At 48.1% G+C, this 17,304-nt stretch overlaps 1 protein-coding gene across 3 annotated transcripts in view; it reads left to right on the plus strand.

Moving 5' to 3' along the window:
- Nucleotides 1-17,304, plus strand: part of ABTB3 (ankyrin repeat and BTB domain containing 3) — a 308,089-nt gene that overhangs the window by 231,858 nt on the left and 58,927 nt on the right. For 2 of the 3 annotated variants that reach the window (XM_027107449.1, XM_027107447.1), the window contains exon 4: nt 3,882-4,034. In XM_027107449.1, the coding sequence (XP_026963250.1) occupies nt 3,882-4,034 (153 nt within the window). Of the gene's footprint in view, nt 1-1,866; nt 3,785-3,881; nt 4,035-17,304 lie in introns of those variants that run through there. The other variant, XM_027107450.1, reaches the window with a different exon arrangement.

A 17,304-nucleotide genomic window follows, 5' to 3' on the forward strand; every position in this document is an offset into this window, starting at 1 on the left:
ATGTCTGTTAGTCTATTTCTGTTTTGTAAGTAAGTTCATTTGTATCTTTTTTTAGGTTTCACATAAAAGTGATATCATGTGATGTTTGTCTTTGTCTGACTTATTTCATTCAGTATGATAATCTCTAGGTCCATCCATGTTGCTGCAAATTGCAATATTTCATTCTTTCTATGGCTGAGTAGTATTCCATTGTGCATATGTACCACATCTTCTTTATCCATTCATCTGTCAACGGGCATTTAGCTTGTTTTCATGTCTTGACTATCATAAATAGTGCTGCTGTGAACATTGGGGTGCATGTATCTTTTCGAATTATAGTTTTCTCCAGATATATGCCCAGGAATGGGATCGCTGTATCATACGGTAACTCTATTTTTAGTTTTTTAAGACCATAGCAACAATTTTAATGGCCACTGGCCTGTTGAATGGACCGTGTCTCCCCTCTGTTCACCTCAGGCCACCTGCTCAGGGGTTATTAAACCTGGCTTGCTCCCAAATTTCCAGAGGAGCTTATTTAGAATACAGATGCCCAGGCCCCATCCCAGACCTGTTGAACCAAAACTCTGGGGGTCAAATTGAGGCCTTGGCAATTTTCACACACACACACCCCCTTCCTAACCTCCCCCAACCCTTGACCCTGCAAGATTCTGAGGTTGAATCTACTTCACTAAGCCATGAGCTTCTTGGGCTTCCTCTAGGTTTTAGTTACTACAGACAACTTCAGAACAAAGTCCGTAGCCAGTGGAACATTGTTGTCTTAAAAAATATATCAGGAGAATACAGTATTCTCCACCCTCTCCTTAACTCAAGACCCTAGCATTCTTTCCCATCTCCAACTCCTCCAAAAGAAACATCACAAATAATACTATTTTTCTTTCCTTCTGAGTAGCCAAGATAAGAAGATTTTTAGATGAGTTGCTGGCAAAGAATTCATGAGCTTATGAACTATTGAGGTCAGAGTGACAAAAAGAAGGCAATGATGAAAGGGAAAAATAGGTACATAGAAAATTCCAGAAGAGGCCAGAATCCTGGGATTCAAGGTTTCTTACTCTGGTGCTCGCCGGCTGTCTTGGTAAAGGTGTTATTTTGAAGGCACTAGAGCCTCTTTTTCTCCTCTTTGGTATTCATCAGAAGTTGGCTGTGTGCCCTGGGCCTCAGCATCTAACATGAAAGGCAACCGCTGAAGGGCAGTCTGTGCTAGAGACGCAGCGCCCCCAGGGACTGGGAGCTGTGGGCTATGCTTTGGGGGGCACTGAGCAAAGGAAAGGCAGACCAGGGCTTGGGGGTGCTGCCTCTGAAAATACAACCCAGAGGGGCATTCTCTGAGTACCCGGGGCTGGTTTTAGCAGCAATGGAGACATGGTGACCAAAATAAGTCCTGCTCACCTGAGACCGTAGAATCCAATTCAATTTCAAGTCAGTGTGTTTATTGAGCTCCTGATTAGGTTTAGGTGATGGAGAGACTGAGAGAATGAGGACGACAGCCTAAGCAGCAGGCTGATCTGGGCAGAAATTCCCGGGGAGCCTGCCCCACAGGTCCATGGGTCCAGAAGCTTGATTTTATGTTTCACCCAGTAAGGAATTGATAAATCTTAGTCCATTTCATGAACACATTATTTATTAAGTGCTCACAGCCTGCCAGGCTTTGCCCTGGGAGTAGGGATGGGGCTGGATCGGTGAACCCAGCAGTTCCAGGTCCCTGCCCCATGGAGCTTACATTGTAATGCGGAATCTGCAAGGCTGATGGGTAAGGCCACTGGGGTGAGGGCTACCATGGGAGGGGTCCATGCTGGGAGGAGTCCTCAGGAGAAATGTTTAGGGAGAGGTGGGATTCGAACTGTGGTTTGAAGGTTAAGTGGGGTGTGGCTTTTTAAAGGGCTGGAGGCCTTACAGACAGGGGATTGAGCTGCATGAGCAGGAATGAAAATGGCATGCCATCAAAGGTCCAAGACGAGATCGGCTTCCCCTGGTGCTGGGAAGGAAGTTGGACAAGAGAACGTGGATGGGAACCACATGGGGTTATAACACATAGGCTATGTAGTCAAATGTCTTGGGTCTGACTCCCAGCTCTCGTACTTGCTAACCTTGTGATCCAGGGCATGTTACTTAACCTCAATAAACTTCATTCTTCTGATCTAGAAAATGGATAACTAGCTTGTAGGTTGGTCCTAAGCATTTAGATGAGATCATGAATGGGATTAACTGAGATGAATGTAAAAGCTGTTTAATCTTAACATTGGATAAATAGGTTACTTTCTAAGAAAACTGGAACCTGCCACCAAAACTGGGGGGGAAGCTCGTGACATCTACATACTGTGAGGGGGTTGCTGCCTTGGGTAAATAAACCCTTTATTTACCAACCTTTTCTCCCTCCCGTGGCAGCCATGCTGGACTGAATAGCACCACCGGGGCTAGGGTGAGGCAAGAGGGCTGCTAGAACATATTTACTTGATCTGACCCTCTTAAATTTTGCACCCAGGCGCCCCATGTGCCTCACCCTGGTCATAACCACGTTGAATGGTAGGACACCTGTTTGATCTACACCATGCGTTTCTCAAAGTGTGGCCCTTGGTCTACCTAAATCAATATCATATGGGCTGCTTATTAAAATTATATTCGTGGACCCTATGCAATCAGCATCACTGGAGATAAGGCCAGGGAATCTGCATCCCCCACCACACACACACACACACACACACACACTCACACACTCACACACACAGACACTCAAAATCAGGTGATTCTCAGGCCCTATACCATACCTTAGAGCAGTTCTTCGAGTTTGCCCCTCCAGCCCGGCAGCATCAGCATGGCCCCAGAACTCATTAGAAGGGCAGATTCTTGGCCACCTCCCCTGATCTACTGAATCAGACCCTGTGGGGGTGGAGCCCAGCAATCTGCATTTTAACAAGCCCTCCGGAGAATTCCGATGTGCGTTAAGGTCACCTGGGGGATGTTTTTAAACACTACCAATGTCCAGCCCAATCCTAGATAAATTAAATCAGAATTCCTGGGATAGGACTCAGGTATCAGTATTTTCCAAAAGCTCCCCTGCCCTCAAGCCTAATGTGAGGATGGAGTTTATGATAATCACCGGAAGAAATAAGAAGATGGCACAAATGTATTACACTTCGAAAGTTATAGTTCAGCCTTAAGCATTATCTCATGAATTCTGGCGGCGAGTTGCACCACTGCTGTGATCCCTTGAGCCCCGTGGGAGCAGGAGACTTCCCAAAGCTTCAGCGGTGTGGCCGAGGCCCCAAAGTGCCGCCCCTTCCTCCCCCGCACTTTGCTGGTAGTTCTGGGCTGCCCGGTCTCTCCGGGAAGGCTCCTCTGTTTCCAGACGCTAAAGCCTGCTGGCGACTTGGTGCTTGGGCAGAGCTGAGGCCTGGGAGAGCTCCAGAATGATGACACGGAGCAGCTAGGGGTGGGAAGAGAGAGTTGGAGGACGATTTACGATTGGCCTCACCATGGGGAGCCCCAAGTCCTAAAAACCCCAGGAGTTGATTGGATTTTATACTGAGCACCCGACTCTGTGCATGGTGCTTTAAGTGAGTCATCTCCTTCATGTTCACATGACCGCCGAGGAAGATTACACTCACAGAAGAGTCACATCGTGGCCTTTCAGTCACATTATCCCCGTTTTGCAGATGAGGAAACTGAGGCCCAAAGACTCAGGAGAGCCTGCCCCGAGGTCACCAGTGCGGTCCGGATGTCTCCAAAGGTCCTCCCACTTTGAATTGAGAGACAGGGACTCCAGGGACAAGGGGGTGGGGATAGGGAAGTGGGGGGTGGTCGGCGATGAGCGGTGGGGGTGGGTCTGAGCCGGCAGCTCCCGCCGCGGCCCCCCTAAACGCGTCTCGTTCCCTCCCCCGCCGCAGGCCCTTCCTCGTGCTGCCGCCACTGATGGAGTGGATCCGGGTGGCCGTGGCGCACGCCGGCCACCGCCGCAGCTTCTCCATGGACAGCGACGACGTCCGCCAGGCCGCCCGGCTGCTGCTGCCCGGCGTGGACTGCGAACCGCGCCAGCTCAGGTAGGGCGGCGAGCGGGAGATCGGGGGCGGCGGGGCGCAGGGAGGGCGCCCTTCCCCGCACACCCAGCCCGCGTCCGGGTGCAGGGAGAGCGGCCGCAGCCCGTGGGGCTCGGGGCTGGTTGCGCCTGGGGCGGTATGCGCCGGCAGCCTTGCCGTCGCTGAGATCGAGGCTTCGCTGGTTTAAAGGACAGACGCCGGCTTAACAATGACCAGGTTCCTCGAGTTGCAGGGATGGAGGAGGACAAGAGCAAGGCTCTGTGGGAAGGCTCCTGATTCTTCGATTGCAAGATATCGGTGTGCCTTGATTCGATTCATATTCTTTCTTTTCTATTCTCCTTCTTCCTCTCTCTCCCTCCCTCTCCCCCTCCCTCCCTCTCCTTCCCTCTCTCCTTCTCTCCATTAGAAGTAAATTATTGTCTTCCTGTAGTTTACTAGCGAAACCTTGCAGAGTAGAATTTCTGGCTGGGTCAGAGCCCGCCTGTGCTTTTTCACTTGCACGGGGATGGAGCGACTCTCCCACCATCTCTCACGCCTGCATCCAGGTCTCTCCTGCATCAGGGTGGGAATTATTCACGGGCTGCTCAGAGACCCCATGCAGGGGGGCTCACATTTATCCAAAGTGAAAGAAAGGAAACAACTCTCTCAGTTGAGTCAAAACCTGGTTCTAAATGCAGAAGATACAGACACACAGACATAGGTGTGTGTGCATATGTGGTGTACTTTCTTGACTCCCTGCACTGTTGTCCAGGTGGTCATTGTCACCATTTTCAAATCCCCATTGCCCACCAGATGAGACACTGTCCTTCCTCTAAAGTTCATCTAGCCTGTGATGTGGCCAGGCTGCAGAGATGTCCACCCTTCCAGGATATGATTGGAGGTCTTCAAGGAAAGAGAGGGTTTGCAGTATGAAGTATAGCCCATTGAAGGCCCAGAGATGCCCCGCAGCCCAGGAACATGCAGGGGCCTGATGGACGTCAGCAAGCATTTATTGAATGCTTACCATAAGCTGAGCACTGTTCTAAATGCTTTACACAGATTAATTAATATCGAATATTCTCCAACCTGTATGAAGTGGGCATTATTATTATGCCCACTTTACAGATAAGGAAACTGAGGCACAGATAGGTTAAGTTACATGCCCAAGGTCACAGGACTTGTAAGTGGTGGAGCCAGGATATGAATTCAGGCAGCCCAGACCCCCAGGCCCCCATAGTTCTAACCACTGAGTTGTACTTTCTTCAGGTTTCTGTCTAGACAGAATCTGTCTGTACCACCATCCCTTACATCTTGTCACCTAGAATAACAAGAGGTCTCAGGGAGAGAGACAAGGGAGCAGCCACTTATTGAGCACCTACTATGTGCCTGTTATTAACTGCAACAAGAGATTTGCATTCATTACTTGTCTCCTTTGAGCCCTGAAGCAGCCTCCTGAGGTTAGTATAAGCTTCCCATTTTAACAGATTGGGAAGCCGTTGCTGGGACAGCTTATAGGTGGAGATATCAGGGATGCGATCCTTGTAGCTCGTATTCCAAAGCCCATCCTCTGCCCACCAGACTCTCCTGCCTCCTGTTTCATGGGCATGGCTACGCTACGTGCAGGCTCACTCCCACTGCCCGTGCTCACTGTCCCCAGCTCCGACCTGGGATGACCTTCAGACTCCAGCTCTCTTCCTTGCAGCAAACCTGAAACTGCTGGGTGGCAAGGAAAGTAAGATGCTTCCTTAACTCTTGCCGACAAAGCACTTCTTGTTTGTCATGCTCTCAGGAAACCCCACAGCCTAAAGGTTGGGAGTCTGGGTTCCAGAGTCCTGTTGCCTGGGTCCAAATCTCACCACCATGGCTAATTAGCTGTGCAACCTTGGGCAAGCTCGTTAACCTCTCTGGACCTTTTTCCCCACCCATACATGAACATAATAATAGCAGCTCCCTCGGAGATTGGTGCAAGCACAAAGCAGGGTCATGAACATGAAGGACCCACACAGACAATGCCTAAAAGGAAGTGAACATTACCCTAAACCTCTACTATCCCTGCAGTAATAATGCAGGCTCATACCTAGGTATTGCTTTATCTTTTCTTTTTAAATTTATTTATTTATTTATTTATTTATGGCTGCGTTGGGTCTTCGTTGCTGCGCGGGCTTTCTCTAGTTGCAGTGAGCGGGGGCTACTCTTTGTTGTGGTGCGCAGGCTTCTCATTGCGGTGGCTTCTCCTGTTGCGGAGCACAGGTTCTAGGCACGTGGGCTTTAGTAGTTGTGGCACGTGGGCTCAGTAGTTGTGGTGCACGGACTTAGTTGCTCTGTGGCATGTGGGATCTTCCCTGACCAGAGATCGAACCCATGTCCCCTACACTGGCAGGGGGATTCTTAACCACTGCGCCACCAGGGAAGTCCTGGTATTGTTTTATCTTAACACTTTCTCATGTGAGCCTCAAAACAAACACTCTTGCTCTCTGGGAAGGTAGTGCTTCCCCATTTTACAGAGGAAGAAATCAAGACCAACAAGATTAGGTAACTCTTCCAACGTCACACAGGTACTAAGTGACAGAGTTAGGAGCTGAATATCAAACCCAGACGCCCAGAGATATAACCAACTTTTCTGGTCCTCACCCTAGACCTAGAGTCAGCCCTCTTGGTGGATGCTGATAACCTTCTTCCAGACGCTTCTATTTCATATGCTAATTCCATAGACTGAACAGGAGCTCCAAGGGCTGCTGTCATCTCTATGCTCTTTCCCCAACACAGAACTTTTGCTACATGGTCTAGTGACCAGATATGTGCTGTTTGACAGTCACACCAAGGATTTCCATTTCAATGTCTGTCCAGTTTGAGGCATCAGCCCTGCCATTCGGGATGTGATTGTGATCACCTGGCAGGCCAAGATGCACACAGTTAGAGCAGCGAAACAAAGGAAGTCAGTTCCACTTGAGTCTCTAGGCTATTTTTAGTGATTTACCTCACAATTCTTGACTCTTTCGTCTGCAGGATGATGATTTGTGTGTACAAACTATACGAATTGATTGTTCCAGCCAAATTTTCATCATTTGGAAATCATATTCCAAGAGAAAACTAAAATATAGTGTTTCATTATAAATTTTCCTAAATCGTAAGTGTAAGACAAGTTCCATTAACTAGACCAAATTCAGTACATGATACAATGAGCCGGTTTGTTTTTGTTTTTGTTTTTAAGAGTACCTATTTTTCAGTCTGGTCAACATACAGATACATCTATACATATATCTCCCAATCACATTTAGTGTGACGTGAAGTAGGAATTACTGTCTCCAGTTTTCAGGGGATGGGATCAAAGAAGTTTTGTTCATTCAGATAGCCAACAAATAGGTATTGGACGCCCACCTTGCACTAACAGTCTTCATGGTGTGCCATCCCCAACAATTCCGCAAGGCAGACTTTATTATCCCATTTTACAGATAGAAGCACTGAGGCTAGTTGCGGTTATGGGACTTGTCCAAGGTCACACAGCTACTGTGAGGCAGATGAGGTGTAGGATGGAGGACTTGGCAAGTGGACTTGTCTTTCTACCCTCCCAGACATTCATCTTCAAAGTTCCCAGGCAGGCTCCTAGTTCTGACTCATTTGGAGCCAAACATACCTCTCTACGTAATCAGCCTTAGAAAAGTGTGGGTAGTTTGGTGTTCTAACGGATGCGGGAACTTGGGACGTGGTGTTGGCAGCTGGAGTGTCAGTGACTGTTAGCACATGTAATTACCTACCAGCTGGCTGAGGCTTCCTCGTGGGGAGGCAGCCTGGACACCAGCCGGGACAGAGCAAGCAGAGTCAAGGAATTCCAGGTCTGACGCTCGTGCTACACTGGTTTTCACAGTGACCTTGGTCAGTCCTGTGGGAGCTCTGCTTTCGTCTTTATTCTGCTACAGTAAAGCCTCACTGTGGCTATTGGGTTTATACCAAAGGAACACCATTTAATGCAGCTGCAGATTGTAAGCTGACAGAGGTGACCCATTTATTCTTCCTTAATTAAAGTATCAGATCATTGAAACCTGGGAATTTGGGCCCTTTCTTTTCTTTTTCATGTCCTTCGGGAAGTGGGGGAGGAGGGAAGTAAGAATAAAGGAAAGAACAAATAATACATCCTGGAGCAGTTTGTACATTTTCTTATTAGGCTTTGTACATTTTCTTATTAATAACTGGTTTTGAAACATTTCAGAAATACAAAGAGTGAATACTGTTGTTTTCCCCATATTTTTAAGGGGCAGTTTTTCTGCTCCAGAGTGAGGCTGTGTTAAAATAACGATAGTAAGGGGTGTTCTCAAATCCTATCGGAGCTGATAAACGACACCTACCAACAAGAACTGGGGTTTGTTAGAACGATGAGCTCACTCCAGGAAATGGTTCATCTTTTTGCAAGCGTTTCTTAGATTCAGACCAGATTTTGAGCAGTCCAGAATGGATGTTTGGGGTGATAGGATGCTAAGAGTATCAGGACGGAGACCTGGGTCATTATGTTCTTTCCTTTGCTCTTCTGGTACATTGTTTTTGAGCACCTAAGGCCAAACCCCACACTAGATGCTCTCACCTGGGTCTGTTGCTTTCTAACGGGTCGCCTCTGGTAGGTCACCTTGCCCATCTCACAGGGCCAGGTTCATCCCCTGTAAAGACGGGGGTGACAGCTGCTTCGTGGGGTGGGGAACCTCAGTAAGAGGTCACATATGAATTTTAAAAATTGCACCACTGCTTGGTCTGCCCCTTTTAACCCTTCCCAGGTCTCCTTGGCACCTCTTGAGGTTAATAGGTTTTGTTATTTGTCTGGTTTGGGTCAAGGTAGGTTCTAAGGCAAAGTTTATGCCACAGCAGCACCTGAAGTGAAATTCTGGTGCCTCTGAGACAGCCCTATAAGGACAGCTGGAAGTTCGGGTTCATTTGCCAAACATGGGCTGAAAATGTATTGGGTGCTGATGGCCCACCAGAACCTGTGTGGGACCCAGGGACACCAAGTCAGGGAAAACCCAGCTGCTGCCCATCACATAGGAAGCAGGCCTGGTGCTGCTGGAGCCACTGGTCCCCGTTCCTGTAAGCACCCGTGGCCCTTTAAGAAGAGGATCACCCAGACGAGGGGAATTCCAGCCCTTGGTGCCAGAAGGAAAGATGCTTTCCACCCATTCCTTGCCCCATCTGTATGGAGCCAGGTCTTATTCTGGGCTCAGAGGAGACGGAGTCCCTGGGACTTACTTGCTGCTGGGGAGACACAAGTAATAGACAGTAGCCAACGGATTAGCAAAATAATCTCACAGAGTCTGAATACTACAAAGAAAGTGAAACAGAGTCTGGGGTAGAGAGGAGTTGAGGAGAAAAGAACAGGGCACCTTGGGACCTCAGAGAGGAAGGGACAGTGTCACAGGCCTGCTGTAAAGGAATACTTGGTATCCTGGCCAGTGGCTTATGGAGAAAACTGGGGGCTGGGGGGTGGGGGGAGATCTGGAGCCGCACCCACGCCAGCCATTTCCCTTGGTCAAGTCCACATCGACCCCTGAGTTCAGACCTGGGCCTCCCTGTAATCTCCCTCAAAAGGTCACCTGCAGAGGCCAAGCACCTGGGCCCTGCACGCGGCTCTGTGGGGCCCTGGAAGGCTCCCCAGCCTCTCAGAGCCAGACCCACGCTCTCCTCTCCCCTGGAGAGCCCTTGTCCTTGCTGCTCCCCAGCCCCTCCGGCTTGAAGTGCAGCCTCGCGATGCCAGCTCCTTCACCTCCAGCGGGCATTAAGCCTGTGCTGCCAGCCCCCACGTGACCCCGTTGGAACCACTGCTGCCCCTGCACTGATGTCAGTGCATTAGCGCCTCCTGCGAGACAGGAAGCTGCCCTCTCCCTGGCCCCAGAAGGGCTGCTCTTGGGCTCAGCTGTCCTCCCTAACAGTGTCAGGGACAGGCCACAGCACAGCTCCAGGAGCCGAGCTGGCGAGGCCACCCTGCACTCAGCAGACACAGGCCAAGCACCCACTGTGCACCTGGCCTATTGTGAGTTAGACTGGAGGTGGGTGGGCAGAGAGGTCGAAGGAATTACAGAAAAATCTGGTAAACGCTCTAATAGAAGGCAGTAAAGATCTAGGTCTGGGAGAGCTCGAAATGCAAGAGGTGCCGTTTAATCTGAATACTGAAGAACAAACAGATTTATCAGGTAGAGAAGGTGAAGCTAGGAGAGGAATGGAGAAACGGCATTAGAAAAAATAAGTCCACACAGAGGGAACCATGTATGTAAAGGGCAAGGTGAGAATGTGTGTTGGAGGAAACAAGGAATTCAAACTGAGAACACAGGGTTCAACCAACACTGCTCTGAGCACCTCCTGTGGGCCAGGCCCTGGACCAGGCATTGGCTACAGCACAGAAAGCCGAGCTGAATTCCGCCCAGGGAGGGCCCTGTATGCCACGCCGAAGACTTCTGACTATATTCTGCAGGAGGTAGGAGCCATCACAGATGATTAAGTATGGGACTGACATCAGAGTTGTATTTTAGAAAGGGGGGCTAGTGGTGACAGGGAAGATGGGCTGAGGTGGGCCGGGGCCTCGAGTCAAGAAGTTCTTGCAGAGATCCAGGTGAGAGATGCTGACAGCCAGAGTGATGCAGAATCAGAGGGGATGGAGAGCTGCTAGAGAAACAGAGAAGGTAGAAGCAGCAGGACTTGGGGGCACATGTCGGTGGGGGAGGGACGGAGCAGTGTTAGAGGTGGCCCTGGTGGGCGGCGGGGAGAGGGGCCTGGGGAATTAGTGTTTCATGGGTACCGAGTTCCGGTTTGGGAAGATGAAAAGTTCTGCAGATGGATGGTGGTGATGATTGCACAACAACGTGAATGTACTTAATGCCACAGAACTGTACACTTAAGATGTTAAAACGGTCAATTTTTATGTTATATATACTTTACCACAATTTAAAAGATTAGTCCTGGTGTGTTATCAAGTGAAAACGGTCATAAAGAATAGTGTATGACATGTCACCCTGTGTGAAACATATACATGAGTATTTGCTCTCCGTGCTCAGGCTGCGTCCGAGAGGGTAGGTATGAAACCAATGACCAGAGTCATCACCAAGGAGGGGAATTAGAAAACTGGATATATCGGTTTCCTATGGCTGCTGTAATGAAGTACCACAGACTGGGTGGCTTCAAGCAGTCATTACTGTCTCACCGTTCTGAAGGCTAGAGTCCAAAACAAGGTGTCGGCAGGACCGTGCTCCCTCCGAAGTGTCTGGAGGTGGATCCTTCCTTTCCCTTCCAGCTTCTGGTAGCCCCCGTGGTCCTTAGCTTGTGACAGCATCACTCCGATCCTTGCCTCCTTCTTCACAGGGCTGTCTTCTCTCTGTTTCTCTGTCCAAATTTCCATCTTCCTGTGAAGGTCACCAGTCATGCTGGGTGAGGGGCCACCCTAATGACCTCATCTAGTTTGACTGCATCTGCAAAGACTCTGTTTCCAAATAAAGTTACATTCACGTCACAGATGCAGGGTAGGGTGGTTAGGACTTCAACATATCTTTTGGGGAGTACATAATTCAACCCATTACACAGGAGTACAGAGATGGGAGGGAAACTTACTTGACTGTTGGACTTTGTAGCATGTACACGTGATACCTCTTCCCCTCACCAAACTTTTATGTTAAAAATTGACTCTGAGGGCTTCCCTGGTGGTGCAGTGGTTGAGAGTCCGCCTGCCGATGCAGGGGACACGGGTTCATGCCCCGGTCCGGAAAGATCCCACATGCCACGGAGTGGCTGGGTCCGTGAGCCATGCCCGCTGAGCCTGCGCGTCTGGAGCCTGTGCTCCGCAATGGGAGAGGCCACAACAGTGAGAGGCCCGCGTACAGCAAAAAAAAAAAAAAAAAATTGACTCTGAGGGGAGTGTGTAGCTAGGGATGCTTTTAACAAATACAGGACAAGGATAATGTCAGAGAAGTAATAATGGGGTCAGTTTTGAAAATGTTGAGCGCCAGATGCCGCCCACTTGGTTGTCCATGGAAATGAGAGTCTGTGTCAGGCTCGTCCATTGGAGGAAGGTTGCCAGGGAATTAGGTGCTTGTGTTATCATCTGATTAGAGGAGAAACAGAGCAGAGTGGCTAGGAATGCAGGCCCTGCAGCCCGACTGCCTGGGTTCCAATCTTGGCTCGACTGCTTACGCTCTGCGTGACCTTAGGCAAGTTACTCACCTCTCTGGGCCTCAGTCTCTGTATCTATATAATAGGCACAATAGTATGCCCACCTCATAAGGTTATAGGAAGAATTAAGTAAAATAATATATATAAAACATTTAACACCATGTAGCATGAAAACCATGTAGCATACTTGTGTCATAGTAAATGCACATTAAATATTAGTGACTATCCTTACTGCCCTACTCTGGACCAAGAAGGTCAGCTCCTCTCGATTGCCAAAACCAATCGCCTCAACTTCCTCTGAGAGAGAGGAGAAATATATATCTTGAAGAGATGTGCTAGTGTACCGTCAGGAATATGGTTTGTAGCCCACACTGCAGTCAGGTGTGTCTTGGCCCTTTTACCACTGCTGGTGGCTCAGTCCCCACAGCGTGCAGGAAGACAACCGGGGCTGACGGGCTTGGGGGCCACTGTCCCTATTCCAGCGACTTTAGAGTTCCTCTGGATACTCAAGTTTTGTATTTTCTCTGACGTGTGAGATTTTTGAAAGCCATCATTGGCTGGAGTCCTGAACCTTGTCCAAAGCAGTTGATCATACATCACCAGCTGCATTTGCAATCTTGGATGAGGTCACTAGCAGGAAGAGATAAAAGAAGGGAAGAAAGACACGTAGACAACAAATATGGTCCCTCATCAGTGGGGTCTTGTCCCAAGTGAGCAGAGGTTAGGGGAGGGGGGCATAGAATATTTCCGAAGAAAGAGTCACAGCTTGGACTTTATCTCAGAGAGTAGCCTCCTTCTCTCTTTAGGGCTGGGCCAGAAATCAGTTTCCTTGATTGGGGTGCCTACCACAGGGCCTGGCACATAGCTGGGGCCCAGTAAATCCTTGTCGAATGAATGAATGATGCAAAAGGCTGTCATCAAGTGTGTTGGTGATACTAGAAGTGACAGACTAAGACGTCCTGGACTAATTCAGAAGCAAAAAGGCTTCAACATGGAAACAGTGGTAGGTAGGTGAGATGCAGGCGTGGAACTCAGAAGAGAGGTCTTAACTAAAGAGGCTTTTGCGGGGTACGCTGGCAGACTAGTGGCCCCTGAAGTCATGGGTGGGGCCGAAGCCCAGGAAAAGGACCAACAAAGAGGCGTCATCATGAGATGAAGGAAGAGGACTCCCAGGTCCAAGAACAGCCTGAAGAAAGCAAGGTAGCAGACTTAGGAAACTAAGGTGGGGAGGGGTCACCAGGATCCAAGGCTACCCACAGGCAGAGAAAATGCAGACCGAAAGGAGGCCACAGGGCTCGACAGTGCAGGAGCCACCAGCTCCCTTAACGGCAGTTTCGACAGCCCGGTGTGGGCAGAGACCAGATGGCGGCAGCAGACAGTTTGCCGACACTTGGAATTTGTTTGGTGTTTCCAAGTGTTAAAAGCAAAAAAAAAAAAGAAACACATTTGGTGCTTACAGCAACACAGAGAACTACATCTTAAATGGCATTTGGGGCTCACTTCCAAACTGGGGCTTCAGATTCAGGCTGGCAGCTTGAGAGTATATAGTTTGCCATATGGGATTTGGCTTCCTGGGAACAGGGATTTTGTTGGGGAGGGGGGTTTCCCCTCTTGAGTCTGTTAAATTTCTGTCAAAGATGCTTATTTACTTACCTGTGAGCAAATCTCCCAAAGTCTAGGTTAAAATATTAGTTACACAGGAGCATTATCTTCCCTTAGCAATTAGCCAGCCAACCAGTACTTACTGCAAAGCCATGTCCTTACACAAAGTCCTTCATATAAGGTCATGACAATGGTGTTTTGGGGTAACAATGAAAGAGTGGGTACCATCCTTCAGAAAGTTTGCAGTCATCACAACGTTTGGAGCATATGTGCCATTTTTCCAAAGTGAACTAGCCTCTCGTCAGCTCATTAAATCACCCTATGAAAGGTTAAGAACCACCAGACTGGGTGATCTCCAAAGTCCTTTCTAACTCTGAAGATTATTCAGTTTTGTGGTCTGATGTTCTGTGTGCAAATGGCGGTGACACTTTTCCCTGTGCAGGAAACTGAGGCATGCAGAGGGTGAAGGAAATGAGCGGAGCTTCAGCTCACGTCTCTCCCATATCTCACAGAATAACAGAGGGAATGATTGCGAGTCGTGGGCCAGACACTGTCCTGGGTGCTTTTTGCACTGCGTTCAGTTTCCCCCAACTGCATGAGAGACTTTATTTTCCTCTTCACACCTGGGGAAACCGGGGCTCTGGGAGGTTGGGAAACCTGCCCACCATCACATGTAGAAAGAGCCCCATCTTGGATTTGAACCAAGTCTGTCTGACTCCAAAGCCCAAGTTCTCTCCACTAAAAAAGTAACTCCAATCAAAGAATTGGCATTGGGAAATGGGAAAGTAACTTTTGAGTGAGGCCCACTGGTTCACCTTGGAAGGATTAGCTTCCAGCCTTAGTTTCCCTTAGGAATTTGGATGCCCGTCTGTCTCTTGTGTCAACCTACATTGTCAGCATCGTCCAAGGCCAAGGATCCCTGTAAAGAATTAACGTAGAAATAGTCCAAGAAATGTATGAAAAAGGCTCAACCTCACTAGTAATCCTAGAAATGCAATTCAAAACCACAACCCAGTATGCATTTCATAACCGTTAGATTGGCAAAAACAATTAAAGTCTGACGATATCAGATTTGAGAAAAGATATAGAAACGTGAGAACTCTTAAACATCACCGGAGGGGACTCTGGATCCACTTCCAAGTAAACTTGAAAACACATACCTAAACACATATCTAAGTCTATACCGTACAGAAACTCTCCCATATGTACAAAGATGTTCATGGAAGCAGTGTTTGTAATAGCAAAATACAGAAAAAGAGAAAGGAACAAGCTTTCTACAGGAGAATGGATGAATAAATGCTGGTATGTTCATTCACGGGAATACAAAGTAGCTACGAAAATAAATGAACTAGAGCTACATGTTATTATATAACTAAATCCCAGAATCATAATATTGTGCAAAAAAAGCAAGTCGAGGCAGGATTTGGGTACAGTGCTAACATTTATATAAAGCTTACCAACGTGCAAAACAGTCTATATATTATTAGGAATTCATAAAAGTAGTAGAAAGTATAAAGCATGACAGTGATGATAAATGTCAAATTCAGGGAAGATGGTAATCTCAGGAAGGTAGAAGAGATGATGGAATCAAGAAGAGTGTGCAGAGGCCTTTGTACTTGTAGTATTTTATTTTTTTAGCTGGGTTGGGTGGTGAACATGTAGGCATCATTGTACTACTCTATATTTTATGTATGCCTAAAATAACCTATTAACAATAAAAGTTACTTAGCTGGTGTTTGCAACAGCACATTCAGAAGGCCAATTCTGGGATATTTATAAGCATTATTTTAAAAGTTGTAAGTGGTTCAATAAATTTGGGAAACACTGGCTTAAATAAAATTAAACAGGCTTTTAAAAAATTCTCAGTGTTTTTTTTTATTTTTTGTTCTATGTTGTGTATTTTATTTTATTTATTTATTTATTGGCTGCGTTGGGTCTGTTGCTGCGTGGGCTTTCTCTAGTTGCGGCGAGCGGGGACTACTCTTCGTTGCGGTGCACTGGCTTCTCATTGAAGTGCCTTCTCTTGTTGCGGAGCACGGGTTCTAGGTGCTCCGGCTTCAGTAGTTGCAGCACGCAGGCTCAGTAGTTGAGGCATACAGGCTCTAGAGCATGCGGGCTTCAGTAGTTGTGGCACAGGGGCTTAGTTGCTCCACCACACGTGGGGTCTTCCCGGACCGGGGATCGAACCCGTGTCTCCTGCATTGGCAGGCGGATTCTTAACCACTGTGCCACCAGGGAAGTCCCTCTCGGTGCTTTTAACATCCTGTCTTTCTTGTAAATCCCCAAAAGAAGGTTATCCTATTAAATTCTTTTACCATAGATGAGGAGTCAGCAAACTAGAGCTGCCTGCCACCTATTTTTGTAAAAGAAGTTGTATGGGGAAATAGCCATACCCCTTTGTTTAGCATTGTTTATGACTGCTTTCACCACCGTAGCACAACTGAGTAGTTACGGCAGAGACCACGTGGCCCACGAAGCCCAAAATGTTTACTTTGGCCCTTTACAGAAATAATGTGCAGATCTGTCATAGAGCAGTTTATGGCACTGGTGTTACTGGGAATTAATTTTGGGATTGTAACACTAGAACTTTGCCCTTACACCTCAGGAACTGGTATGTTTATTTGTGAAAATTGTTATAAAGAAGACTATCCTTTCTTTCTAGAATTCCTTGGAAGATGGTGTTTCATCTTGGAATCTCCAGCACCTAGTGCAATAGCCCGCATAATATTTAGTGCTTCCTGTGTGCTTCGTGGAATTGATTTAAATTAAAGAACCATTTGTGGAATGGATTAATTAGGATATAGATTCATTAGCTGTAACAGACATGCGAAGTACCTGTGGCTTGGATAAGATAGGAGCTTAAAATTTTCCTCATCTAACAATCCAGGCATAGGCAGTCTGGACTGTTATGGCAACTCCAGGTCAGGGTCCCAGGCACCTTCCCTCTTGTTGCTCTGTGGTCCCTTAGGTGATACCTTTCTTTGCATGGCCGGACATGGCTGGCCCCACCCACCAGAACTACATCTATCTAGTGGGAAGAGGGAACGTAAGATAGGGCATGCCCCGGAGATTGCACACCATCTCTTCCCCTTACTCCCTATTGGCCAGCACTTAGTCAGGTGGCCATGTCTAGCTGCAAGGGAACCTGGGAACTGTAGTCTTTATCTGGGCAGCCACGTGCCCAGCTAAAAATTCAGGTCCTACAACACATAAAGGAGGTAAAGGATTCTGGGGGAGAGCAATGAGTCTCTGCCAAAAAGGGATACATTAAGGGCTGCCAGAATCAAAGGTGACTCCTTTCTGTAGGGATAGGCCTTATTTTCAACTCTTTTAAAATAAGCCGTGGGCTTCCCTGGTGGCGCAGTGGTCGAGAGTCCGCCTGCCGATGTAGGGGACACGGGTTCGTGCCCCGGTCCGGGAAGATCCCACGTGCCACAGAGCGGCTGGGCCCGTGAGCCATGGCCGCTGAGCCTGCGCGTCCGGAGCCTGTGCTCCGCAATGGGAGAGACCACAACAGTGAGAGGCCCGCGTACCACAAAAAAAAAAAAAAAAAACA

This window comes from Aethalodelphis obliquidens, unplaced genomic scaffold, assembly GCF_003676395.1.
Source record: "Aethalodelphis obliquidens isolate GAN/ISIS:26980383/991018 unplaced genomic scaffold, ASM367639v1 scaffold8, whole genome shotgun sequence".
NCBI classification, from domain to species: Eukaryota; Metazoa; Chordata; class Mammalia; order Artiodactyla; family Delphinidae; genus Aethalodelphis; species Aethalodelphis obliquidens.